This window comes from Trachurus trachurus (assembly GCF_905171665.1).
Source record: "Trachurus trachurus genome assembly, chromosome: 21".
Lineage (NCBI taxonomy): Eukaryota > Metazoa > Chordata > Actinopteri > Carangiformes > Carangidae > Trachurus > Trachurus trachurus.
Genome location: NC_139899.1, coordinates 1,588,188 through 1,616,073, shown reverse-complemented (window position 1 = coordinate 1,616,073; position 27,886 = coordinate 1,588,188). Strand labels below are relative to the sequence as shown.

The window sequence follows — 27,886 nt, the reverse complement described above, 5'->3', positions numbered from 1 at the left end:
GTCCAATCAGAGCGCGGCTAGGATAAATACTACACATGTGCTCACAGCAGCGATAATAATGGCCCAATGAGAGCCTCTAAATAAGGCGAAATGGAGAAATCACATGAAAAATAGCATTTTTATTCAATCTTTATACAACAATTTCATGACTCAACAGTACAAAAGTAGCTCAAACAACAGCTGAAGCCACTCACCTTCCACGTGATTCAACATGTTACAGGCAGATAAAGCAGCTTTTCTATAGGTTTGAACACACTTCAAAAACCCTCAGACTCTGTTTGTATGTGACACATTTTAAGTTATAAATGCTAAATCACTAATACACTGATAGAAAAATTAGACCAAGAGTAAAAATCTTGGTTTAGTTCTTAATTGTTCACACCAAGACGCTAATAAAAACAAAAAAATAAGACACACGTTTCCAATGACTGAATCTGACCTCAACAGATGAAATGATGAGACATTGAGTGACTCTGCATGAGCTCAGCAAATACATAACAGTAGTCTGCGCTGGACGAATGGCTTGTGTGTCCTTGCTTCTCAAGCAGTTCAGTCGTCGACAATGCTGAGCAGGCCGCTGAGCTTCAGCCTGCAGGCCAGCTCCTCCTCTTGGCTGGACGCTATCTGTCGCTCCAGCTCCTTCAGTCTCCACGCCATAGACACAGGCACAGGTTTAGGCCAGTCTGCTTTCTCTGACAGGTCATCAGGTTCCTGAAAAGTCAAGACCAAGACAATGAGTGGCCATTATAAACTGCATAATGTAAAAAAAAAGAAAAAAAAGATACAGCACAAACTTCAAGTGTTGGGCTAAACGTGTCCTCCTCCTAGAGGGTTCTCAAAAAAAATAAAGACCCTGAATCGTGGAGGAGACAGAAGAGATGTCACACCTGTTTAATTGCTGCGTCTCTGGTCTTGGTTGTGGGTGTTTGGATTATGGTTGTAGGCATGGACAGCAGGGTGGAGGAGGGAATGAACAGCGGAGTGGACAAGTGGTCCAAGGGGTCGCCATCCAGCCAGCGCTGCAGCTGATCCATGGTCCTGCACAGAGATACAGCGGTGAGTATTAGACATGACAAAAATATCATGGAATATTTTTGCCAAATAACAAGTGTGAGAGAAATGAAATAATTCATTCTATCATGCAAGTAGTCGTATGTACACTTCCCTGCCCTTCCAATACTGTTTATACCAAAATGGTGTATTAAATATAATCACCCCCCATTAGCTGCATCTATCTAAGAGCAGAGCTGTTATTCTACCTTTTGCTTTCAGCCTTCTCCTCCTCTAAGCTCTGGAGGACTTTGTGGGCCAGCAGCTCCTCTGGTGTGGGAGTGTGTGTGATGTCCAGCGTCGGTGCCGAGGCCTCGAGAGGCTCCGTCAAATCGTGGAACAACCTCTGACTGAGGAACGGGCTGCTGGGTGTGGAACACGCTGCTGCACTCGCCCTGAAGATGGCAGAGAGAGGGAGACGGTGAGAGAGGTGAAGAAAAGGAGGACGAGTGTGGAACATGTAACTGTGATACCACTCGTCTTTGCTCACATGTTCCTCAAAATTCTCACCACCTCAATCAATAATACACATTGTATACATCTTATACTATGTATTTTTGCTTCAATATGTTTCCCCCTATAAGCTACAATGTTATGAAACGTATTGGTCAGCACAGCAACTGTATAACATGTAGCTTTATTAGACAGCACATGGATGGATGCACACAAAACTGGATGGGCATTTCAAAGCAAAAGCTCTATTTGATAATCACCAGAAACTGTTTGACAATTATTCGAATACAATACAATACAATACATATTTATTTATATAGCACATTTAAAAATACAACCCAGGTTGACCAAAGTGCTGTTATACTGTTATGAGAAGCGATACCGTTACAATTAAGTCAGTCAGTTTATTTGTTTTTTAATTGACATAGATCCACACAGAACTTTCTGATGGCTGTAGGAGTCTTTCTGTGTTTCTCCTTCTTCTGCGCCAGTAAAAAAAGGAGCGTTTACATTTTTTTCCAGACAAGACGATAGTCTCATAAACCATTCGATTTTTTTTATTGAACGACTACTCAGATATATGAAAATCATTGCCCATCCCTACCTCTAACAGTTCAAGGTCAATGTCAAGAAGACTAACAGCTCTTCCTTACCCTTCTCTCTCCTGATGCTTCTCCCGGTGTGTCTGGTTGATGGCCCGGCTCCACTCCTCAGGGGGCTGGAAACCCTTCAGTGAGTCTGTGGGCAAGTAAACCAGGATCTCCCCGTCCTCCGTCACAGCATCTTTAAAAGCAACAAAACAAGAAGTTACACACGGGTCCCACGGTGTGAGCTGGCGCCGGTGGTGGATGTGTGTTGACTGGCAGGACGTCCTCACCGTCACAGACCGGCAGGCCGGGGATCTGCCAGTCTTTCAGCTTGTGGTCTATGCAGATCATCAGCACGTCGTCCCAAGGGATCTGACTGTAGGCTGGACTCGCGCTCTCCATGGCAACCATTCCCATGGTTAGCTTGGACCTGGGGGTTCGTGTACGGTGACACTTGAGTCGGACCCTCTCCAGGAGGTTTTCCAGCCGGGACATCAGGAGAGGCTGACTGCGGCGTGAGGCTGGGATCTGAGCGGCGTAGTGGTAGATGGAGGAGCAGAGCTCAGACCACGAGTCTGTGGAGAGGCAGAAAAGGAAATAAAAACTAATTAATTATTGGTTTGGTTTTTTGTCCTCAGGTGGTTATTACACAGGAGTAGGGCTGCTCTTCTTTCAAAAACCGATTACGATTTTTTTGTGAAATGACAAACAATTTTATGTGTGTGCTGTTTGTGTCTTTTTCAGGGATGCAAACGGGTCAGGACCAAAAAAGAGAGGAATTGTCTGGCGTGGGGGGGGGGGGGGGGGGGGGGGGGGGGGGGGGCTCACCATTAACAAATGATTACATTACAATATCATGGAAAAGTAAATTTCCAGTAGTTCAACCCCAACCAAGTATTGAGTGCATATAGATGGACATAGTTTTCAGAAGGCCAACATTTCTATATTAAAAATGCTTTAAAAAAATCCTTTGCAATATTTCAATTTTGGAGATACTGAATTTTAGGTCTTCACTGAATGTTAGTCATAATTATTACTATTAAAATAAACTGAATAAATAAAGACATGGGATGTTTCATTCAGTGTGTAATGGACATATAGGCCTATATAATGTGTTAGTTTCACTTTAATTGAACACATTCTACATCGCGGAGGCGACGTCTCTCCTTCACCTCTGAAACGAGGCAGAGCTCCGTGGAAACACCTGCCTGACACAGCAACGGAGGGAACCGTGCATGTCCGCGGCGCACAGCTCCACATGCACGGGGGGGAAAAACGGCGTCGCCGTCGCACCGACTGCACGCGGATACGCGCCGCTTTGGGTAACAAGCGCGCACGTCGCGCGTCAACATTGGAGGTCGGCTGTTATCAGTATAATCAGAGACAACCATGAATGAGTTCGCCTCAGTTTCACGTGATTGTCACTGTCAGCCTGTTAGAAAAACATTTTACTGACCCCAGCTGAGACGCTGAGACCCCCCCCCCCTACCAAAAACAAAAACTCTTCGGATCTGAACGATTCACACAAGTCACCTAATTGGTCATGAAAAAAGCGAGTTTCGCTTTTCGGCGCGCTGTTTGCATCCATGCTTTTTAAATGGACCTCTAATAATAAATCTATCTGTCTGTCTGTCTGTCTGTCTATCTGTCTACATGAACGGGGGCTGTAAAAAATTGATTTAACGTTTTTTCGCGATTACCAATTTAAAATGATTACTCGAACAGGCCGACACAGGAGTGGGAAAACACAATCAAGAGCACTCAAGTGGTCTCGGTCACTGACCGGTACTCGCCAGCTGGTCCCACTGAGGCAGCTGCAGGCTGAGGATGGCGCTGTGAAGCCAGGCCAGGTGCTGAGGCGAGTTCCAGCCCAGATGAGGGACAAAGTCGCGGGTATCAGGCAGGCAGAACTCGCCCGGCGGCCACGACAGTTTGCAGAGATCCTGGGACGAGACTTTGTCTGCGACGTGATCCAGGAGGGCGTTGTACAGCTGGATGACGGGGGCGGGGTCCTGGGAGGGAAGAGACGCAGCGGCTCGCTCCTGGCGGTGGGTGTAAACTCTGGGACCGAACTCGCGGCTCAGACTGGCCTCCACCAGCTGCACCAGGGTCTGACAGGAGAGGGGGAAGGCTGGGGGGGCACGGGCCAGCAGCCAACGCACCGCCTGGTTCAGCTACAGACACACAACAAGGAGAGAAGACACACAATGTTAGAGGGACATACAGACTTCAAAGAAATGTTTTAAAACTATCAAACAATGTACGGCAGTCATTCTGAACCTTTATGGCTCATTATTCCTCAAGGGAGAGGGTTCATTATATGTTGCATATGAGGATCCATCCCCTGAGGACTTCTCAGAAAATGTCATTTGAATAAGTGTGAGGAAGAAGAGGAGGAGATCAGGGAGGAAACACTGGAACTGCAAGAACAGAGGAACGCGCTGGAGGAGAAGTGAAAGGAGTGATCAACAAGATGAGCAGGATGAAGAAGGAGATGATGGTTCTGGTGCAACAGAACACCAAGCTGTGGGAACACCACCTCAGCTGATCAGTCTGATTAGATCAAAAATGGGATTGACACAACTTGTCTCAGATCTATTTTCTGGAGCTCACCTTAAAGGTATAATATGTAGGAATTTCCCCCATCTAGCGCTGCGGTTGCATATCGGAGCGTATTCTTGCATTCACGTGAAATGGGGCAGACGTCAGACAGACAACAGACGCTGCATGTAACAGGATAAACAAGTGTCTATGTAAACAAGTGGTCCACCAGCACGAGGCCAAACAATACAGGTGACAATATTGTCATGGTGATGTCGTATTGTTTTCCTGATCCACGTTTTACCGTCTTTCTCTCATCGAGTAAAATGACATCCGGTTGGTTTGCCGACGGCCATCTGCCTGACTGCACCTGAATGCAACATCAGTGCCTCCGTCCTTCCTCACACTACACAGTGGTGACAGTTTTAACAGGCCGAGCCGACAGCTCCGCTGAGTTTCCGTGGTTACCTACGGTCACGCTGCCACTGTAAAAAATGGCGATGCAACATGGCCGCCTCGGTTCGGTGCGTCGCCCACTTATGTATTTGTAACAACTTGTAACAACTCATTCTAAGGTACCAGAAAGCTTTCATTTGTATGCGGGTGTGATTCCACTTCAGTGAAATACGTATTTATGAAAGACATATTTGATTTTTGCTAATAAAAAGCCAAATAAGTTAAACACTGGGGCTTTAAAGCCAGAAAAGAGATTGCAACGATGAAATGGGGCGAGAGGAAGGAGGGGAAAGAAAACATTGAAGAAAGGCAAGGGACAAGATGGAGAGAATAAAGAGAAATGGGAAGCAAGAGAGACAATCCAACCCTCTCTACCTCAGCCCTATGTGTGTGTGTGTGTGTGTGTGTGTGTGTACCGTAGTACCTGTTTGGATCCCTGGATGTCACTGGTGGTCTCTGGTATGAAGAGGAAGGTGTACTCTGATATCAGGCCGTCCTTCACCAGGGTTTGCAGCATCAGAGCTGAGGGACAAAGGAGGGACAAACATTAACACACGTTGGACACGTCTGATTGACATGAATCACCAACTTGATTTTAATTAATACATAAATGATCCGAGGGTGTGTTGATACTATTGACCGAGATTTAAATCTTAGTCTATTGTTCAGAAACACATTAGTGTCTCTATTCTTATTGTTAATTACCTTCGGCGAGTTTCAGTGTATCCTCGGCGCCGCCGTCGGGTCCTGGCACCAGGATGACCAGCGGCAGCGGGCAGTGCCAGGTGCTGGCCTGCTGGAGCTGTTTGAGCTGGAGCAGCGCCGACAGCAGAGGGACGTCCTGCTCGTCGCGCCCCGGCTCTGTGATGGGCAGAGCGGGGAGCAACATGATGAGAGCTCCTGTCCCGTGGAGCTCGCAGATCTCCTCCATTTTGGACAGACCGTCTTCAGTGAGTGGGCCGCGGGACGCCTGAGACACAACAAGAAGAAGAAGAGCGGTCAGAACATTGCCTCAGCAGGAGTCAAAACTTACATGTATCCTATAATACTGATCATGGTTATTAATACATATGGGGATATGATATACAGTGCATTGCAAAAGTATTCAAACCCGTTGAACTTTTCCACATTTTGTCACGTTACAACCTCAAACTTAAATGTAATTTAAGTTCTGCCCCCGTCCATGGGTCCAGAAAACTGCTCTGTCATTAAGAGCCTTGGTGTCATGTTTGACAGCTAGTTTAAATTTGACAGTCAAATTGGCTCTGTATTCAAAAGCACCTTTTTCCAGCTGCGACTTCTGGCCAAGGTAAAACCATATTTCTCTCTTAGTGACCTGAAGGAGGTAATTCATGCTTTTATTTCATCGAGGTTGGATTACTGTAATTTGCTGTATGTCGGTTTAGAGCAGCGCTCTTTATGATGCCTGCAGCTTGTGCAGAACGCTGCTGCTCATCTTCTAACAGGCACAAAGCGAAGCGAGAGCAAAATATAGTAACCCCAGTTCTGGTCTCTCTGCACTGGCTTCCTGTCCGGTGCAGGCTAAAACTAGAGGCGATCAAGCATTCGCAGTGGTTGCCCCTAAACTGTGGAACAGTTTACCACTGCATATCCGGTCATCAGAGACTCTGGAGATTTTTGAGATGAAGAGATGAAGGCTTTTGGACCTGTGTGAGACAAAGTTGTTTGGGGTGCTGAATGCATGTGTCATTGCTGAAATTGTCTTTTGAAATGTACCATTGTATTTTATTTGTTTTTTTTTAATGTAAAGCACCTTGGTCAACCTAGGTTGTTTATTAGGTGCTCTATAAATAAACGTGCCCTTGACCTTGACCTTATTGGGATTTTATATGATAGACCAAGACCAACACAAAGTAGTGCATAATTGTGAAGAGTTGATAGTTGATGGACTGAAAAAAAAGCGTATAGGACGTCTCTGATATAACATACACTTAAACGGGTGTATTATTTTGTGACAGGACTTCTTGAGTCAAGTAACGGCGCATTTACTCTCATAACGCCGTCATTCCCATCACTGCTTATATCTATCATCTAACCCTTGACTGTGCCGAATGCACGTCGTACCACAAACATCCAGAGTTGGATCTGTTTCCTCAGTGTTTGATCTGACCTTGACGCTGATGTGGACTTTGTAAGTGCGCTGTCCTCCCTCCTGCAGTGTGTTGGTGACACAGAGGGTCTGCAGTGCGCCGTCTGGTGGCTCCTCTCTGACCTCGGACATCCTGTCGCCGCCGAGTTTCACCTCCAGCCAGTCTGACAGGATGCTAAATGCAAAAGAGAGGGGGACAAACTCAGTGACAGGTCTGATGAGCGCAGGCTGCGAAATGCTGCAGTCACAAAATAATCTAAATATGAAGAGACATTAAAGGGATAGATCAACATTTTGGCAAATTGGACCGTTGCCATAATCCCTATAGCAGGGGTTCCCAAACTTTTCTAACTCAGGGCCCACTTGAGAATCTAAAAAATGTTCGAGGCCCACCTTCATCCCTACATCGACCAAATGATGCGTACTCATAGCTTTTTTTTTCTTCTTTTTTTTTAATTTAATGATAAAGATTCAGGACTCAACTAAAAGCAGGGGGCATGTACAGTAGGAAGCTCCACAGTCACTACTGTAACACAACTGGTGCTGCCAGTTGGAGGAGCATCCTGACTAAATCCTGAATAACAGAGAGGCTTCAGTTTGGGAGGATGACATGAGTTCACTTTCATGTTCACTGAGTGAGACGGGCCACAGTTTGGTTTGATTTACATTGTTGTTGTTTTCCTATAACTCTCCAGAAACACCATTATGTCAGTTTCATTTTAAAGAATATTAATGTTTTATTTTTATTTTAATCATATTTTTTGTATTATAATATTTTCATTATAAAGATGTTCATGCCTCACTGTTCGATGTTAGACTGCATTAGTTAGGACTAGGCTACCTGCAGTGAGAGGATGCAGCTGTACATCTACTAGCCTACATCTGTTATTTTGGTAAAATAGGATCTCCTATGGATCTTGATGAATATTTAGCTTTTTTACTCTTAAAGTTGTATCGCTCTGCCTCTGACTCACAGTTCACGTCAACTCAGGTGATCTGCAGGTTATTGTTTCACTTCACTGCTCCGACGCTCCCGTGTGTGCGTACCTGTGTAGGCTACAGCGCTGACACACACACACACACACACACACACACACACACACACACACACACACACACTGTAACATCTGTGTCAAGAGCCTGTTCTTCACGCCGTTGACCAGTCAACATATGAGACGTGTTACCGCTGAATAAACGACACGAGCAGCTCCGTGTTTCCACGGTCGGAGTTTTTTCCTCCACTTTCTTACCGGAGTATCATCACGTTGCTCTGACTGCACTCTGCTCCTCACAGCAGCAACATGAAGCTGCTGGAGCCTCCTCTGTCTCCTCACTGACCTGCTGCTGCTGGACACTCAACCCTCTGCCCCCGACACTAATCAAAGTCGGCCTAGCCTACGGTACTTTGCTGGGTGTCCGGTGCGACGCTTCAAACACATGACGACCCGACACAGGTGAACGGACCGGGCCGGACCGCGAGTAAAATACTCCCCTCGCTCTACTCGCTGGAGCGCGTTCACAGCGCGGACGGCAGACTGACAGGCAGCTGTCGCATTTATTTCTGCCGTGTGATCAAGGAAACATGTCCATAGTCAATAATCGCGGTCCAGATTGGAGATTGTTTTATCCCCCAGGCCTAATATTACATATAATATATTTCAAAAAATATTTTCACAAAAATCATTCTATTTTGAAAATGATTTGGCGGCCCACTTGCAATACCGTCGCGGCCCACCAGGGGGCCGCGGCCCACAGTTTGGGAATGACTGCCCTATAGTTTTAGGAGTAGGTTCGTTACCTTTAATTGTCGATGCAAGCTATTTTTAGATCAGTGGAGCAGAGCCGCGAGCTGCTAAGAGCTACGCTATGGAGACTAATGGGATTTCTTGGTTTCCCTCATCAAACTCATCAAATACACAATCCAACAACTCCAAAACGCTCTGGTGGACAAGTTGTGACCTGCACATTCACCACGCTATGAGATAATAACGAAACGTTACGAGACGGAGTTGTTTTCGAGGTAAATTCATGCAAAACCGCTGATACACAATGAACCTAGTAAAACTATAGGGATTATGGCAATGGGCCAATTTGCCAAAATGTTGAACTATCCCTTTAAATATCTGCCTGTCACAGCCTCGTGCTCTACTGCGGCTGCCTACCTGTCTGCCAGGCTGGCCACGCTCTCGTGGTCACTGGGTAGGAGGAGGGCAGCTTTCCAGAAGATGCGGTCCGGGGGGTCAGGGATGTTTTCTACCACCAGTGCCGGCAGGTCCAGCGGCGCCCAAACCGTCTCCCTGAACGTAACACGAGGAAGAGTCAAAATGTGTCAAAGAATCAAATGATGTGGACGTCAAACTGAAAAAACACACTCATCACGTCCAGACTTACTCAAGCAGCTGCTGATAGTAGTAGTGGACTCTCATCTGGTGGATCGCCTGTTGCCTCATCTTCAATAATCTAAACAAGATACAGAACATGAATCATAGTTACTGGAGCAACCACACGTCAAACACTGTTGGCTATGGAAGAATTCTCCTACAGGTTTTATTTCTTTCAAGTATCTTTTCATGTGCCTTTACTCTGACAGGACAGCTGGAGAGAGACAGGGAATGGGGAGAGAGAGAGGGGGAATGACATGCAGCAAAGGGCTGCCAGGTGGATTCGAACCCGGGTCGCTGCAGCAAGTTGAGGTGCCGAAAATAATTGTTTCAAAGATGCATCGGGATTCTTATGGGACGATTCTGAATCAATGCAGTTATGTCACAAACGATTTTTAAATTGAAATTATTCATTCAAGTTTGATTTTGTTCACATACAGAGACTGTGATTTATTCTATTTCAAAGCACAATGGATTTTTCCTGCGTAGAATTCGGTGGCTTTCTCACCACCACCAGCTCACAAGTCCGTTTTTTTCCCCGTGCTTTTAATGCATTTATTTTGAAAGGACAAATGGAGAGAGACAGGGAGGGGGAGAGAGAGTGAGGTAGAAAACTGACATGGAAAACTGAGGATCTAATCGAACTGAATCATAGATTGGTGAATCGTAATTGAATTGAATTGAATTGTGAGGCCAGTGAAGATGCACACCACTAGCAGCAGCAAGTACCACAGCCTCCATTTATGGGCCGCCTGCTCTACTGAGTGAGCTACATGACGCCCTGCTCTGACAGTTTTTCATTAGTCCAGACAGCTTGGATATGTAAGTACCTGGTGCTGGACAGGGCCAGGGTACCGGCGTTGCCCAGGTTCACCAGCCCACGAGCCAGATCTGCCATGGAGGGCCGCGCAGGGGCGCTGGGGGCCAGAGCCTTGAGTTTGAATCTCGGGTCCACGCAGCAGGGAGCCGCGGGGAAACCTCTCATCTGTCTCTTCAGCTGCCGACGAACCGCTACCACGTCGCGCCACCTAGTGGTACAGAGGAGGAGGAGATGAAAGTGATATATGTTGGTCTGGGGTTTGTGTCACATGTTTAGTTTACATGTTACTGGTCTTCTGTTCTCTTACCTTTTGATGTACTTATGGATTCGCTGCAGCTCGGCATCAAGGATTTCTTCAACCATCAGAACAATGTCTGCCTTCAGGGTCTCCTCAACCAGACTGCTGCAGACCTGCTCTGTGCATTTAGCCACACGCTCTGCTTTCTCATCCACCGCCTGCCTGAAGAAGAGACGAGAAAATAAAGTTCAATTTAGTTTTACTCAATTGTCACAGTGGTAGTGAAAGAACTTTTCTGATTTGTACTTTTCTTGCTGGTATCACATTAAATGATCAAACATTGACAACAGACACCATCACATTTTGATGAGTTTTTAACTCTTACTGGATCTCAGAGGCGGCCGTTTCTTTGATGGTCTCATCTAAAACTTCGTAGATGAGTTCAGTGCAGAAAGAGAAGCTGAAATGAGCCAGGAAAGCCTCATGCTCCTGCTTCCTCCTGGTTAATTGGAAACAAAACATGGGTGAGTACTGCCTGTGGAAAATTAAATCATGGTGAACACCTACTCTGGATGATGGGGCAGTTTACATGTCTGTTTGAATATGAATAAGAGGAAAAAAGAGAGGTATCAAATCTTATTTTGTGTTATGTTTTCCTGTTTCTTTACCAAGCCGAGGGTTTAAAAAAAATCCTAGCATCCCATAATCACAATGTTAATTTTAAATTGACACTAGGTCACCAACCTGGCTTCGTCAAGCTTGCGTTTCTCCTCAGCAACCCGCTCCTGCTCCAACCTGATCTCAGTGGAGGACACCTCCTGCAGCATCTGTCCCAACACCTCAGCCACCAGCGTCTCCACCTGCACACTGCTCTCTCTGCACAAACACAGAGGTAAAGGGGCCGCAGGTTATCATTTGTTATTTAAACTGAGGTGAGAACGGATGGATTATTAAATCATGTCAACTTACGCGAGAGCGGTCGTGGCGTAGCTGGCACCAACATCAGCTACTTCTCTCACTGCTGTTTCAACCACCTCCTCTATCACACAGTCCAGTACAGCCATGATGTCCTGCAGGAGCAACACAGTCAGTCAGTCAGTACAGGTGAATTTATGAGCTTTTATGCATTTCTTTTTTTGAACTTAGCATTTGTTGCCTGAAAACTCATTTTGTACAAATATCAAATTTTATGAGTCAAAATTGTGAAGTCATTAGCAGAGCTTTATTCTTATTATCTTTAATTCTCGGTGCAAGCTATTTTTAGAACGGCGGAGCAGAGCCACGAGCTGATCAGAGCTATGCTACGAAGGCTGATGGGATTTCTTGGTTTCCCTCATCAAACTCATCAAATACACAATCCAACAACTCCAAAACATTCATGTTGACAAGTTTTTCGACAAGCAGTCTCTGCGTTTGCCTTGAAAACAACTCTGTCTCGCAACATTCCGTTATTGTCTCATAGCGTGGTGAATGTGCAGGTCACAACTTGTCCACCAGAGAGAGGTAACGAACCTACTGCTAAAACTATAGGATTATGGCAATGGGCCAAATTGCCAAAAATGTTGAACTATCCCTTTAACTAAATCAGAGATGGTAATGCTGCAGACCTCTGTCAAACAGGCACTTCAGTTAAAAATGCAAAAGTATGTGATTGTGCTGTTATCACTGATCACATAATTTATCCTGCAACTCTTAAGGCCCATTTATACCCTACGGTAATTCATCGAAATTCATCCGTATCCGGAGGTATAAATCAGCCTTTAAAAGGCTGCTCTGTCACTGAGAAGCCTATTTTAATTATTTTCAATTGTAACCTGAATTTGTTCTAGAAATCTAGAATCCGTTTTGGAAATGTAGATTAGAACATTGAAAAATACTGTAAAAGTTTTATATTTTCCTGTAGTGTAGCAGCAGAAAGTACCCCAAAGTTACATTCGTAGATGAAATAATATTTGAGTAAATGTTCCTCCATCATATTTACAGCAACAGTCAGTCATTCAAAAATCAGAGGAAACTGTTTCCAAGAACTACTGTAGAAGTGAGAATGAATCGTTGTTTCCCACCTCGTCGCTGTACACCGGCTGAGGTTTGGCTGGAGGTGACGGTGGTTTGACAGGCTGAGGCTGCAATATGGGCTGGAAGAGCTGCTGGGCGACCACTGGTGGGGCCGAGCTGAAGCTGGGCTCCTCTGCAACAACTGGAGGAGACGCAAACACAGAGGGAGCGGCAAGAAGCGGCTGGATAGGCGGCTGAATTTCAGCGCTGGTTGACGGCCTGGCCTCCACTCTGGTAGCAACGGCTGAGACAGTGAAGAAAATCAGTGAATGAAAATGATGATCTGGCTCTCATAATGAATTTTAAGAGGATTTCTGTTGAGATGATGCAGGTCTGATCTCTATACTGCCCTACAAAGGCAAAGTGCAGTATCCAAATGTTTTTCCAAATGTTTTTCTTTTTTTATCAAAAGTGTGGCATATTCTCTTCAATCTGGTAGAATTTGATATTGGAACTGCTAAAATTTCCAGAGTTTTTGGGCTTCTTTATTTTGCTGTCCGTCCAAAAAAGCACTGTGAAACCAAGGCAAAGTGCAGTATCTGCACCAAAACCAAGGCAAAAGTGCAGTATCTGCCATAAAACGGTCAAAATTGGTCAGAAAGACAAACTACAAAATACATTTAATTCAATCCAACTTTATCTAATCAATTATAGACTTGGTAGTTATTCATAATTTGATGCTTAAACACAAAAAGCTGTTTTTCTCAGTTTGGCATTTTTACAGATACTGCACTTTGCCTTTGTACGGCAGTAGAGAACTAAGGTGTTTTATTCCTAATTATCATCAATGCAGCAAAAAACCTATTAAAGGGACAACGAGGAGTTTGTATTTGGTTATAAAAAAGTCTCACATTAATGTGGACGAATCTACGCTATCCACACTTGTTGATGGCTCCATTTTCGATAAATATATCGTTTTGTCTCCATCGTTATTTTGTAATTATAATTAATGGTGGAAATGCTGGGCGAGCCGACCAGCGTTTCCTTACTTTCGGTTACGCGGACGCTGCCCAGCAGGTCATGAGAATAACGCCGCCGAATCGCCGTTTATGGATGGAACTACGACGGTATCTGATTGTCTTCGAACCTCTGACTAAATGTAGTATGAACACACTTCGCTTTCCAAAACTCCTCGTTGTCCCTTTAACTTAAACTCTTACTAGTCCAACTCAAAAAAAGGACAACATGTCTTGACAGGGTGGTAATGTGTGAAATGGAACCGGTACCTTGAAAGTGGCTTGACGTGGGCTCAGCCAGAGGCCCCTCTCCTCGGTATTTGTTCTGGGAGTCGAAGCTGCAGACAGGCCTGTGGTGGGGAGGGGGAGGGAGGGGACCTCCGTGTACCACCTCTCCAGTCAACACTGTTTTCTTTGCCAGGATGACCTCTGACTTCTTCTGGGACAGCGGCGGCTCCGGCTCCTGATAGGCTGTCCGACTCAGCTCCACCATACTGTGAACAGACAGTGTTGGACATTTGCACTAAAATACTACGAGCCATGACAGTCCTCTCTAAACTTGACTTATGATCTGCTAAGGTGCTTGGTCCTGTTTGTCTGTCTGTCTGTCAGCTTGTTGCAGATGAGACCATTATGTGGCATTTTATCACAACCGCCTTATTGTGAGGCGTAGAAATGTGGGATACTTCACCCAAAATCGATAATTCACCAATTTTCTACTCACTGTCATGCCAAGGAAGGGTTTGGAGAACTTTCAGAGTTATCTTAACTCTGTTGGAGTTCCAGGGCGGGTCTGGCTGGCAACGGATTTTCATATAATGGCGATGGATAGAGCTCACTTTCGAATCGTCCAAAAACACACACTACAAAACATCCAGATACCTCCATACTGCTCGTCTGTACTGACCTAAGCGTCCTGAAGGCACGACATGAAAAAGTTGTTTGGAAAAAAATCATCTGATCTCTGTTTTTAGCGCTGTTGTAGCAGTAGCTCCCAGTGGCTGCGCAAGATTTGCTGAGAGATGTTCTTATTCATCTCACAGCAAATCTCCAAAAGCGTTTCAATGACTCCGAAAGTTCTCCAAACCCTTCCTTGGCATGACGGTGAGTAGAAAATTGGTGAATTATTGATTTTGGGTGAAGTATCCCTTTAACTCTAAAATCACAGCATATAGCAAATAGACGCTCACCCCTCGTTGACGTTGAGGCCGTACTGCTGGACGAAGTCAGTTGCTTCTGTGATGCTGCGGAACATGAACATTCGAGCGATGTCCTCGACTGGAAACGCGGTGGAGCGTGGACCGACAGTGTGGGCGATGTTCAGGGTCTTCAAGGCCTTAGTTCTCACCTGGACACGCACAAAATTCACAGGACAGAACAGTGAGTGGTACAGATTTAATATGGAAAATCCATTCAAGGACAAAGACAAAAAGTTGAATACAAGTTGAATTTATACGAGTTCTGATCAAATGTGACGTTCAGGAACAGATTCTTATGGAGGGAAAATCTTTTACAGGTTCATGTTGTTGATTGAAGGAGAATGGAGTCTCTGACCTGGTTGAAGTATCTGTGCAGGAGGCAGCTGGCCAGGTACGAGGCTGCTTTCACCAGCTTGAAGAAGCGCACAAAGTTGTTGCTGTTGACTGCAGTGAACGCTTGAACCGCAAACTTCACCTCAGGTGAGTTACGCACGTCGTCGCGGAACTGCTGCACCTCACTGTGTGGAGATGAGGAGGGTTTTCTTAGTTGGAACGATGCAACAAAAGACACGCTCAGTATCATGTTTGCAGTGTCTGTACTTGTTAGTCTTTGTTTTTTGTTTTTGGTGTCTTTCAGTTGGACACTTTTCTGTTGCTTTCTATTGTCTTGTTATAGCTTGTTCGCTTTTTAGTTTTTAGTTTTTGTTTTCTATCCTTACTTATGTTTGTGATGTTGAGGGTTTGTATGTTACTGCCACCTGATTATTTGTGTCATTTTTTCTTAACTCATTGAGTGCCCCGCTCCTTTCCAAAGTTTTAGTCAAGTGTACCGGCAATTTAGACCATTTTTGACTTTTCATGTAGAGCCATAGTGTATTCTATATTATTGCCACCAACACATACTGTGTGCTCATTTGAAAGGTTTAACTTTATGCTTCAAATGGCCACAAACCGTTTGTTTCTACGTGCCTCTGTTCCTGAGAAAAGTCAAGCTAAACATGGCTGGGTTTCACCAAAATCCCTCCTTTTTTTCTAGAAAAGGAGATAGAGCGTTTTTTATGAAAGGTGCGCTGTTTGTGTCTGTCGCTCTTCTGGATCAAAGGGCTCGTATAAGATAAATATATACAACTTGTTGTTCTATTCACAAAACCACCATCGGGGGCGGGGGGGGGGGGGGGGGGGGCGCCACTAAACAACAATAACACAGACGCACCGTGCCGTGTCACAGCCTCTCGCCGCGGAACGTGATGGTCTCTCGGCCACAGCAGGTCAGGAACACCGGTCCCACCGGTGGTCGCGGTCCTTCTGTGGTACGGGTCGGTGCCGGTGGCCTGCTTTGGCCCAGAGACCATCACATTTTACCACAGGAGGACACGGTGTTGCTCGAGATGAAAACCGGGCGGGACAGTCGGCTGAGAGCTTCCCGTTTCTGCTCCGAGCTGCTGGAGCCTCGCGGGTGAGAGCGGAGCAGCTGCTGCATCCACATGCAGAACTCCGTTTGCAAAAGCTGAGTTATGATAAAAACTTCCAGATCATGAGCTGTCATGAGACTTTGATCGTCATCTATTTCAGTTCTGCTCGTCGTAGAGTCCCCAAATTTACATATAATGTGTATTAAAGTGTCTATTTTCATAATTTAAAAAAAAAGCAAAAAACGTAAAATCTCGTTTTTGGCACTCAACGCATGGGAACGAAAAACGAGAAATTACGTGGTTGGCACTCAATGAGTTAAAATGAAAAAATAAAAAATTCATATAAAAGTAAAAAATTAACAATAGAAAGAAAAAAAGGTCCCCACAAGGGGTGGTGGTGGTTGGGATAAAAAGAAAAAAAAAACTTTCTTCAGAACTGATTTTTTATTGTTGCTTATCTGTGTGTGTGATTTGCATGACTGACCGCAGGATGTCTCCGTCGTTGAGCTTCAGCAGCACGTTGTACTGGCGGAACTCTGCCTCGCGGGGGCAGTAGATCTGACGCGTAGCCAGGTCCTGGTACATTTCTTTGAGGCTCTGCAGACACTTGGTCAGGTTCTCGTTGTTGATCTTGGGTTCGAAAGACGACATGTGCTCCTCGCAGAGATGGTGGGCGCAGTGCACGTGGAAGCGCGTGCACTTTTCGATCAGCGACACCGTGTGTGGGCAGCACAGGTGCTGCTGGATGATGTCCTGTGGGTGGGACAGAGTGGTGGATCAGTCTGGGACACATGCTCCAGGATTTGGCTGAACAGTTCAGACAGTTGCTTATGAGTAGTTGATGGTTTGTGTGCACATGAGTATTCAAACAGTAGAAGTACAGGAGCGAATCCCGCGTCAGGCAGACCTTTCCTGCGTGTCATTCCCCTTCTCTGCCTCCCCCTTTCCTGTCTATCTCTATACTATGTGCTATCATATAAAGGCAAAAAGCCAAAAAACATACTTATAAAGAATAAATTTAAAAAAAGTTGTAAGATTTCTAAAAAAAAAAAAAAAAAAAGTTAAACATTTTCTAGAAAAAAGTGGTAAAATTTCTCAAATTTAAAAAAAAAAAAAAACTATTCAGAAAATTCAAAATTTCAAGAAAAAGTTGGGGACCCCCTTGATCCCTCTCAAGGACCCCTGGGGGTCCCCCCAGTACTCCACTTTGAGAACCATTGCTCGAGTCAACCAGTCTGACTAGTCCATTGATGTTTCACTTGTGCAAGACTGGATCTCCTTTTTTCCTCTTAGTGTGCTTTTGGTTCCAAGGGAGGGTATATGGTGAGGGTACTAACACAGGATGATGATAACAAATGTTGGCATGTTTGTACATGTATTAATGCTTATGTTTATATAACTGAAAATTCCTTAAATAAAGTTATTTTAAAAAAGTAGCTGGAAAAGGCCTTATTGTAAACTGATGCAGGACATACAGAGCATTAGGGTTGTGTTTTTTTTCATCCACTCAGCCATATTTGTCTGTAGGTCGACTAAATGCTGTGATGATATACGACAGCATATCACACAACTCGGTGAAGCCTACACAGTATGTGCTATAGCTAAGATTGCCAGGAAAAATTCAATGCTTCAGATACTTTTTTGCACCTCAAAAAGGAAGCTCCAAATGTATTCAAATAAACACACTGTTTTTCTTTTCATTCAAAGCTGATCTTTAGCTGGACCTCACCTTGCGGATGCCTCGGGTTCTGTTCCAGACAAAGTCGTACCAGTCGCGGTAGTTGTCCTGGCCCAGGTCCATGATCTCAGTCACCAGGTAGTCCATGGTCCTGCTGAGCACGGGCAGGGGGCGCAACTCATGGGGCAGGGGCTCCTCCTGGTCGGCTGATGAGCGACTGTACTCCTTGATAGCTGCTGCGTGGTCCACCTGATTTGGGGACAGAGGTTTACACATATTGATTTTAAAGTTCTCTTATTAGTTTTTAAAGCACTCCATGGATTTACACCAGATTATATCTCAGAGATGCTTTTATTGTATGAACCAGGAAGGCCGCTCAGATCCTCTGGCTCCTCTCTTTTAACCGTCCCTCAGAGCAGAACAAAAACATCTGGTGATGCTGCCACTAGCCGCGTTTCCACTGCAGGAGTTCCTGGTAAAAGGAGGGGGTAGGAACTTCTACAGGAACCGTCCTCTCACTCGGCCCTCTGGGTGGCCGTGTCTCCACTGCAGACAGGACCTACCCTTATGGCGACGTGCAACAGTTTCCATCATTGTGTTGTCGTTGTGCAGTGTTTTTTTTTTTTTTTTACTGCTCTTGTTGTTTTTTTCTGTCAGTATAGACGCTTTCTTAAAAGAAGAAATGCCGTCTCGATCGTCACGTAATCCCGCGATCGCCTATTTACCACTCTTTTTTTTCTTCTGGCAGGCCTACTGCTACTCTCGTCTTTTACTGAGTTATTCTCTCTTTTTTTCCGGCCGTTTTTCCGTTTTTAGTAACGTTGGGTTACAAAAATGCATATTATTTTGGGGCTTTCTCTTAGCGTCACATGATCCTGCTTTGAGTCTGACCAATCAGCACAGAGTAAATCTCAAGCCCCACCGGGACTTCTTCAGGGCCGATCCGAGTACCTACCCCCAGGCAGGGACTCCGTTCGGCCCTGTAAAAGTTCCTGTAAGCGGCCCTGTGGGGGAAGTTCCTGCAGTGGAGACACACACCAACGGGGCTGGCCCCGTAAAATGACCCCCAGGTTCCTGCAGTGGAAACGCGCCTTATGCCCCAAAGCTGTGAACAGCCTGCCGGAGGATCTGAGAGAAGTCACAAACATTGACACGTTCAAACGTAGGCTAAAAACCCATCTCTTTAATCTCACTTTTATGTTATAGTCTCATAGTGATTTTATTCTATTTTACATTTACATTATTTCATTTTTCTATTTTATTACTTTTTCTCTCTTATTGTTATTTTTCTTTTGAGTGTTTTTTATATTTTGCCCTAAATTTTTATCTTGCATTTTATTTTATTTTATTGTTGTTAAAGGTTGTTATTTTTTACTATTGCTATATTTTATTGTGCATTAGTGTCCATGTTATTCTTCTTGTTTCACCTCTTATATATACTTTTTCAATCAAAATGTAAAGCACTTTGAAAAGCTCCCGGAAGCAGCAACTTTATCCTTCAAGCTACAATACCAATCTATACGAGATCTTTTCTCATGTGCATTTGACCAAAAAGCTGAATAAATAAAAGCAGCTAGATTTACATCCAGCTGTTCTTTATTATGTGCTCCCATGCTGAAGTGGAGCATAGGATATAGAATATCAGTGACATGAAGTCCACCCTACTGTACTGTCTGATCTGAGAACAGCCTATATTCTTCAGTCTGAGTGTAATATAAGTTAGAGGACATTACCATCTCTGTGTCAGGGATGACCTCGAACACACTGAGCTGGTTCCGTGTCTCTCTCATGTATCTCTCCTTCTCTGGACACATGTCAGGACACGTCCCGACAAACACCTTGGACAGGACCAGGTCCGTCCGCTTCGGTCGACCTGCTCCGGACAGAACAAAATGACTCTTGGGTTTTTGTTTTTTTTAACACCGTGTTAAAGGCTGCATTATTCTACTGTGAGAAGTAGTTTCACCTTGACGCAGGATCTTGTCTATCTGCTCCAGGAAGCGGTACTTGTCCTCTGCGCTCTCTGCCAACTGACCAATGAGGTGCTGGAGGGAGGAGGGGACTGGGCGCTCTGCGCTCTGGGACTCGGTGCTGCTCTCCCTCTGAGGTTCAGGCTCTAACTGCAGAGCCTTGACCATTGGTGGCTTCTTCACTGGAGAGCTGGCACACAGAAGTACACATGTCAGCAACTTTTTTTTTCTTTTTTTACCTATATTTTCATACTGGTGAGGAGTTACCTGCGGCTGAAGGCCATGGTGCTGCTGAGAGCAGGTCTCCTGAGAGGGGAGGAGGCAGCCTGGGACTCTGTCTCCTCCTGGCTTTCTTGCTCTGTCTCCTTTCCTGCTGCAGCTCTGCTCCCTTTCTCCCCTGGGCCTGAGGCAAAAGAGAGAAAAATACAGAAAATGAATGCAGTGAACAACAGATTATATTAAATAAAATGATCAGGACTCTTGCATACACATATGTATTGAACAAAGTTTTTGTTTGTCTGTTACCTTTGGTCAGAACTGTACTTCTTAAAGGGATAGTTCAACATTTTGGCAAATTGGCCCATTGCCATAATCCCTATAGTTTTAGCAATAGGTTTGTTAGCTTTAATTGTCGGTGCAAGCTGTTTTTAGAACGGTGGAGCAGAGCGGCGAGCTGCTCAGAGCTACGCTACGGAGGCTAATGGAATTTCTTGATTTCCTTCATCAAATATACAATCCAACAACTCCAAAACACTCTGGTGGACAAGTTGTGAGCTGCACATTCACCACGCTATGAGATAATAACGGAATGTTACCAGACAGAGTTGTTTTAGAGGCAAATGCAGAGACTAATTGCCGATAAACTGGCCCTGACGGGTACACGCATCAGCGGTTTTGCATGAATTCACCTTGACTCCGTTGCGCAGGTCACAACTTGTCCACAAGAGCGTTTTGGAGTTGTTGGATTGTGTATTTGATGAGTTTGATGAGGGAAACCAAGAAATCCCATGAGCCTCCGTAGCGTAGCTCTGAGCAGCTCACGGCTCTGCTCCGCCGTTCTTAAAATTGCTTGCACTGACACTAACGAACCTACTCCTAAAACTATAGGGATTATGGCAATGGGCCAATTTGCCAAACTATCCCTTTAACAGTAGAACGGTAAATGTTAGGTGTAATTTCCATATTATTTGAGGTTTCACAGAAATACAGTGTATTTACTTTGCTTCTTTTTCTGCCACAGGAGGAGGAGTTCTTGTCGGTGCAGGAGTTTGCCTCTCTTCTTGGCTTTTGCTGCTGATGCCTGGGAGAAAAATAATATAAAGTCAAAAATTCACATCATCATGAGTAGGATTAGTTGGTTACCTTGTGAACTTTTGGGTGTTTCAGTGTCACAAAGCCTGAAGTTTAAACTGATTCCCGGTCACACAACTGATGAAGGAGTAGTTCTTTCAAGCTCAAAATACAGAGGAAGACTATTGTCTCCCTGTCTAACCTAGTAGCAAAACCAGTTCTCCACTATGGCTGTATTATTGCTCTTCTGACAAACATCTGACAATGTGAGTTAACACACAAAACTCACATTCTACTAAATGCACTTATAAAACAAAACAACACAGCCACAGGACATAATGAACTTTTACCACTATGGGTAAGGTGGACAGATTTTACTCACATGGTCATCAAAGTGGACTATAGCCACGTTCTTTGCGGGCCGACACAACACTTTAGAGACTCTGCCGAACCGGGCAAAGTGCTTCTCGATGACGTCCTTTTTGTTGAGGGCTGGTGGGATGTGCCTGCACTGGAGGGCGGTGCAGTCGGTGGGAGACATGCCGCTGAGGCTTTCTGAGCTCTCCCTGCGTACGCCGCGCTTCACGGGGGTGACAGTTTCCAGCCTGGGGTCAGGGGCATCTACTGAATCTGGAGAGTTAAATTCAGAACTTAGACGTGGCCTCTAATCAAAGGTTTGGAGTATGTCATCAAAAATGTACTTTCATGGAGGCGATGTTTGAAGTCTTTGAAGATACTATTCTCTATTCCACCTTTACTTCTCATTCATAAAATGTATTGACACGCCTTCATGTTAAAGGGATAGTTCAAGATTTTGGCAAATGTGCCAATCGCCATAATCCCTATAGTGATAGCAGTAGGTTCAATACCTCTAATTATCGGTGCGTGTTGTTTTGAGATCGGCGGGGCAGAGACGTGAGCTGCTCAGTGAACACAACAGAGGTGAATGGTACAGGTCCCCTGTCCTGAATATTTGCTTCATGTGTCGTAATGTTACATAATTATATGTGATTATTTCATAGTGTGGTGAATGTCCACGAGAGCGTTTTGGAGTTGTTGGATTGTGTAATCTGATGAGTTTGATGAGGGACAGACCTGTACCATTCACCTCCATTGTGTTCGCTGAGCAGCTCGCGTCTCTGCCCCGCCGATCTCAAAACAACATACGATAATTAAAGGTACTGAACCTACTGCTATGAGTATAGGGATTATGAAAATAGGCGAATTTGCCAAAATGTTGAACTATCCCTTTAAAGACAGATAATCTAGTTTGTATGATTTGTACATCTCACCTGACTCCTCAGGTTGGTCCAGCGCCTCCCTGCTGAGTGTTGGTGCAGCCGGTGGTGTAGCAGTCAGCTCGTCACCCTTGTCCTCTACCTCCTCCCCTCCCGCCTCCTCCCACTTCACTGCCTGCTCCTTTGTGGCGTCTCGCCTCACTGGGTTAGTGCCCTCTCTACGAAGACCACTCAGCGCCCTGCCGAACAACCCTCCCGGTGGTCCACGGGACCTCATCAGGGGCCTCTTCGGAGGGTGTCTTGGTGAATCTCCCTCTACTGGAATCTCCTCCTCGGCGGGAAGCCTCTCCAAGCCGCCGCTGGGGCCCGTGGGATCGTCCTTGCGTTTGGTGCCTTTGCCCAATCGTGCAAATACATTTGTTTCCCCCAGGGCCTCAAGGTTACTCCTCTTCTCTTCTGTACTCGTCTCCGCTTGGCCTTTTGTTTCACTATAAGGTGGGGGCGGACCAAAATTAGCTCCTCCAAAAAGAGATGTTGTCTGTGGAAGTGGGGGGGCTTTGGATGTAAAGCTGAAAGACGATGGAGTGGTGGGCTGGGTGGTGGTAGCCTTAGTGGTGGAGCTGGAGAGAGGGGCCGGCTGGGAAAAGGTGAACTGCGGAGTGTTTGCGGGAGCGCCGCTACTGCTGGTTGTTAGAGGGTTGTTTTGAGCAGAGATGGAGGGGGCTGCGGCCGGCTGTGAGAAGCTGAAGCCAAGTGGCCCGGATTTATCACCCGTCATCAGGGGGAAGACCGTGGAGGTGGTGGTGCCGCTGCTCATGGCGCTGGAGCTCGTCTGGTTTCCGCTGCCGCCGAAAGGTGAGCTGGACATGGAAGTGGTCTGCGGGTTAGCAGGCTCAGGGCTGGCACTGAAGATGGGTTTGAAAAGTGCCTCATTGGCCGGCTTGAAACTGAATTCGCTTGTCCCGAAGCCTCGGCTCTGGGTCACGCTCTGAGCTGTGCCGAACACACCGGTGGTGGCCGTGGTAGACGACGGCTGCCCGAACGCAGGCTGTCCAAATCCCAGTGGTTGAGGTTGTCCTACGACGGTGGTGGAACCAGAGGACATCTGGGAGCTTCCGAACCCCGAGGGCTGCTGGCCGAACCCTGGGGCCTGTTGTCCGAACCCCGGCGCCTGTCCAAAAGCAGAGGTCTGTCCAAACGCAGGCGTCTGCCCGAAGACTGAGCTGCTCTGGTTCGATCCGCTCGTCTGTCCGAAAGCTGGTGCCGTACCTCTCCCAAAGCCTGAGCTGTTCATTCCCAGTGACGGCTGTCCGAACGACGGCTGAGCCTGGTTCAGTACGGGCTGTCCAGAGGACTGTCCAAAGGCTGGGGCCTGTCCAAACATGGTAGCTCCATGAGGTGTGGGCTGACTTGAGACGGGTGGCTGTCCAAACGCTGATGGCTGAAAAAACCCCATGGTTTGAGGTTGGTTGGTGGTAACGTTACTTTGCTGTCCAAACGACTGGAACAAGCCAGTCTTCATTGTGTTGTTCGGGGCCTGGAAGGCTCCACCTTGCGGACTGCCGAACGGGTTGGACGGATTCATGGCGCAAATATTGTCCGAGCCGAGGTTTAGTCCTCGGTTAACTGCTGAAGGAAAAGTGTCTCATCCAGACAGTCGAGCTGACTGAGTCTGTCTGCTTCAGTCTTCTTGTTTCCTCACTGTAACGCCCTATCAAGTAAAAGTCAACAAACTGTTATGAATATACACGGACGAGTAAACATGCATGGCTGGACTGTTAGCATAAGCTAACATTGTAAACAGTGTCGATGCAGCGGCCTCTGAGCCGTCCGCTGCCTTCACTGACTCTGTATCGACTAAACAACAACTATCTAAACACTCTGCAGTTAGTTATGTTTTGCCGCTTTCATAGAAACAGACTCACCTCTCAGCTATGTTGATTTTTTTTGCTTCAGTTCAAACCTCAAACACAACTTATGACATCCGCTTCCGGTCCGACAGTTTTTTCGGTCCCCGTCCAATACTAAACTCGGTTCCGCGGCAGCCAGCGGTGAGTGATTCATTACTCGGTGAGGTTATGAACCGGCAGGCAACCGGTTTTCTTCAATGACAGATACGTGTGTACTTTACTCAAACACGCTGCCATATCATAAAAGCCAGTTCAGGCTCCAACAGTCGGTTTCGGGGGACTTTGTGTTGACACCACTGGGACGTGTCACCTTGAATTGTGCCTGGACTGGTTCAACATCGTGTGGCTAGCGCAAAGCTAACCGCCGCTAACCGTTAACCTGTAGCCGCGCGGCTACCTGGAGCTGACCGACGTCGGAAGTAGGTTGTTTTTTACCGTTTACATATGAGTCGAGATTTTTTAACATCTCTTCTGTCTTTTTACTTGGAGTTTTAAAATGGGAGTAGTACTACGGAACCTCCAAAAGGTGGTGCCTCTTCGCCGCGCGAGGCTGCGGAGGGATGTTGACACGCTGAGACACATCCTGGGCATCCAGAAATTTGACTTGGGGATTATCTGCGTGGATAACTACAGGATTCAGCAAATTAATCAAATCTACAGAAAGAAAAATGTGCCCACGGATGTCCTCTCGTTTCCATTCTACGAGGTAAATAAAACCAAAATATATGAGTGACAAATATATTTATTCATTTACTTCCAAATGCTTCTGCTAAGTGTAACCGACTGTCTCCTTCAGGACATAAGACCCGGGAAGATGCCCTGTCCTCTTCACAGGGATGAACTGAACCTCGGGGACATTTTCCTGGGGGTCGAGTTTGTGATGAAACAGTGCAAAGAGGAATCTCTGGATCTGCATGGAGCTCTCACTGTGAGTAGCTGCAGGCTGGGAGATACAGTGGCATGCTAGTTTGGGCACCACTGGTCAAAATGTCTGTTGATGTTAACAATTAAGCAAGTGGAAGATGAAATGATCTCCAAAAGGCACAAAGTTACAAATGGCATTTACAGTTTAAACAATGTACATCATATTATTATTATACATTTTCAAAATGACAGAAAGGGAAAAGGGTTTGTCCACCCTGCATAGTTAGTAGCTAGTAGCCCCCCCCTTTGGAAACTATCACAGCATGTAAATAGTAAATATCTTGTCTGATTCCTTGGTCAAAGTTACCAGAGAGCTCAAGTCTCCTGGGTTTCCCATTCTTTTGCAGGCTGCTGCTTTGTTTCCCTTTCAGAAAACAAAAATAATACACTGATATTGTTTAAAATATTGCAAAAGAGTGTCTCATGTTAACCTTTTACCAATTTTGAGATCATTTCATCTTCCACTTGCTTGACTGTTCACATTAACAGCAATTTTGACCTGGGGTGCATAAAAACCTTTGCATGATACCACTGTGTATTTCATTTATAATAATAATAAACTTTATTTCTATAGCACCTTTCAAAACCAAGTATACAAGGTGCTTCACAAAACACAAAATACAAAATCATTGAGAAAATAAAGCAATCAAAAAATGAAGAAAACATCATACAGAAAACAGTGAACAAGCATAAGATAAAATATTTGATCACTGACAGATATTTGTCAGCCTTGAGATATCTGTTGATGAGATGTTTGCAATAAACAGCATTTTAACACTTCAGTCATCCATCTACATGTCTGTTACATCACGTCCCTCGTGATGAGAGCAATGACTTCAGCTGGTGTTGATCAGTTGTTGCACCGTCTACGTCGTGTTTCAGGTCGTCACTGCACACGGGATCTGTCACCTGCTGGGCTACAGGCACGAGACAGAGGAAGAGTGGACCGAGGTGTGTATGTTACATTTTGATGTGCAAAACACAATGAAAGGGCCGATGCAGCCAAACTATGGAGTAAAGTATGTTGTCAGTCGCTACAACTTCCCCTCCTGTGTATCCATGCAAATCTTTATGATCCATGTGAATTTATATCCCATCAGATAAAGGGATAGTTCAACATTTTGGCAAATTGGCCCATTGCCATAATCCCTATAGTTTTAAGAGTAGATTCGTTACCTTTAATTGTAGGTGCAAGCTATTTTTAGAACAGCAGAGCTGCGAGCTGCTCAGAGCTACGGAGGCTAATGGGATTATGGCAATGGGCCAATTTGCCAAAATGTTGAACTATCCCTTTAAGTCGAGTCTCGCCCTCTGTGACAACCTTCCCTCCACCCTCCTCTCTGATACAGTGGAGGTGAATGGTACTTAGCTTTTCTGTAAGCATTGAAAATAATGTTGTAAACACTGTATCAAAATGTCTTTAAAGAGGTAGATCCAGTGTTAGTCAGAACTAACTGTTCTCTGAAATTTGTGGGTTGTTTAAAATAATTTTGGCAAATGGTCACTTTGATGTACACAAAGGCCACTTTTCTATGCATCTCTGAAATGCTCTGTTAAAAGAACTTACACATGTTCAGAGAACCGTGTTCAGATAATGGTGATGAAATGCGCCTTCATCACCACCAACTGAGGAGTTGTTGTATTTTAATTTGCTTGCAGATGCTGCAGAGGGAAAGCTACATTTTGAGTGAGTACAATAGACTCACTGGGCGACATCTTGAGCCACTGATGAAGAGATGCAACCAAGACAGGTGACAGTGACTGCCACTCTGCCTGTACAGCTGAACATTGCACTAAGTGTACTGTGGTGCTTGATATTGTTTGTACACTGTCCTGAAATCAGTTGGGACTTGTTTTATTTACACTTTGTCTGCCTTGACTCACTAACTAATTTAAGGAGATTTCTGTTTTACTCACAACCAATGTTTGCTGCAAACTGTTTTATGAAGGACTTCGTGCAGCTGCTGTTTTGTGTGGGCATCCCGAAACACTGGATCCAAGTGTTATTAAATAGTTTTAAACACCAATTAAAAAGTCTGCGCATTTTCACTGTGATATTTTTTTTTATTAAAATCTGCTTTAGGAAGAGTCAGTTGTGTATGAAGGGTAGAAAAAAAGCTGTTCATTCTTACTTCACAAATACATTTTACCCTCTTTTACACTGCTGCATTTGGGACAGGATATCCAGGAAGGCGCCATGTTTCAGAAATGAAAATTCATTTAAAAAAAAAAAGAAAAAGAAAAGAAGGAATAAATTGTCTGTTCTCATAAGCGGGTATACAGTATATCCAAGGTGCAACAGAAGAGTTTAGCTCCAGGAAGTCGGCTAATGATGCAGCTGGACACTTCCTAAAAACTTAACTATATACAACTAGGTATCAAGAAAATCATATTCAATCCATACAGACTTATTACTCATGTTTTCTGTTATATCTTGTAGATTTTCTTCTGCGTTGTAGGAGAAAATAATTCTGTGGTCTGAATTTTGTCCAGCAGACACAATGTTTCATTGCTGCACATAAGCTATGACAACCTTAAATGTGATTTTGTTTTTTTGTTTTTTTTACAGTGGTAACAAAAAAGAAAGAACTGTACAACCAGTGTCTGGTATTGGAACC

At 45.1% G+C, this 27,886-nt stretch overlaps 2 protein-coding genes across 3 annotated transcripts; one reads left to right on the top strand and one right to left on the bottom strand.

The window, feature by feature from the left end:
- Positions 1-195: 195 nt before the first annotated feature.
- mcm3ap (minichromosome maintenance complex component 3 associated protein) lies at positions 196-24,417 on the bottom strand. 2 transcript variants are annotated; one of them, XM_083997168.1, is made up of 29 exons: positions 24,360-24,417; positions 22,489-24,145; positions 21,579-21,826; positions 21,125-21,206; positions 20,174-20,309; positions 19,903-20,096; positions 19,670-19,809; positions 17,988-18,185; positions 16,743-17,011; positions 15,202-15,364; positions 14,838-14,995; positions 13,918-14,141; positions 12,700-12,935; positions 11,606-11,706; positions 11,381-11,512; positions 11,022-11,135; positions 10,706-10,858; positions 10,409-10,606; positions 9,589-9,657; positions 9,360-9,494; positions 7,219-7,372; positions 5,793-6,057; positions 5,512-5,609; positions 3,874-4,264; positions 2,381-2,665; positions 2,157-2,286; positions 1,260-1,445; positions 888-1,038; positions 196-711 (listed from the first exon to the last, which is right to left on the bottom strand). In XM_083997168.1, exons 2-29 carry the CDS (start codon positions 24,017-24,019, stop codon positions 550-552), a joined length of 6,303 nt encoding a protein of 2,100 aa, XP_083853294.1. In that variant the 5' UTR covers positions 24,020-24,145; positions 24,360-24,417; the 3' UTR covers positions 196-549. The 2 variants fall into 2 exon arrangements, with proteins under 2 accessions (XP_083853294.1, XP_083853295.1); XM_083997169.1 differs by having other exon boundaries at positions 22,489-24,375.
- On the top strand, positions 23,838-27,251 carry ybey (ybeY metalloendoribonuclease). The gene is made up of 5 exons (XM_083997195.1): positions 23,838-23,898; positions 24,834-25,050; positions 25,141-25,272; positions 26,151-26,219; positions 26,928-27,251. Exons 2-5 carry the CDS (start codon positions 24,841-24,843, stop codon positions 27,021-27,023), a joined length of 507 nt encoding a protein of 168 aa, XP_083853321.1. The 5' UTR covers positions 23,838-23,898; positions 24,834-24,840; the 3' UTR covers positions 27,024-27,251.
- Positions 27,252-27,886: the final 635 nt, after the last annotated feature.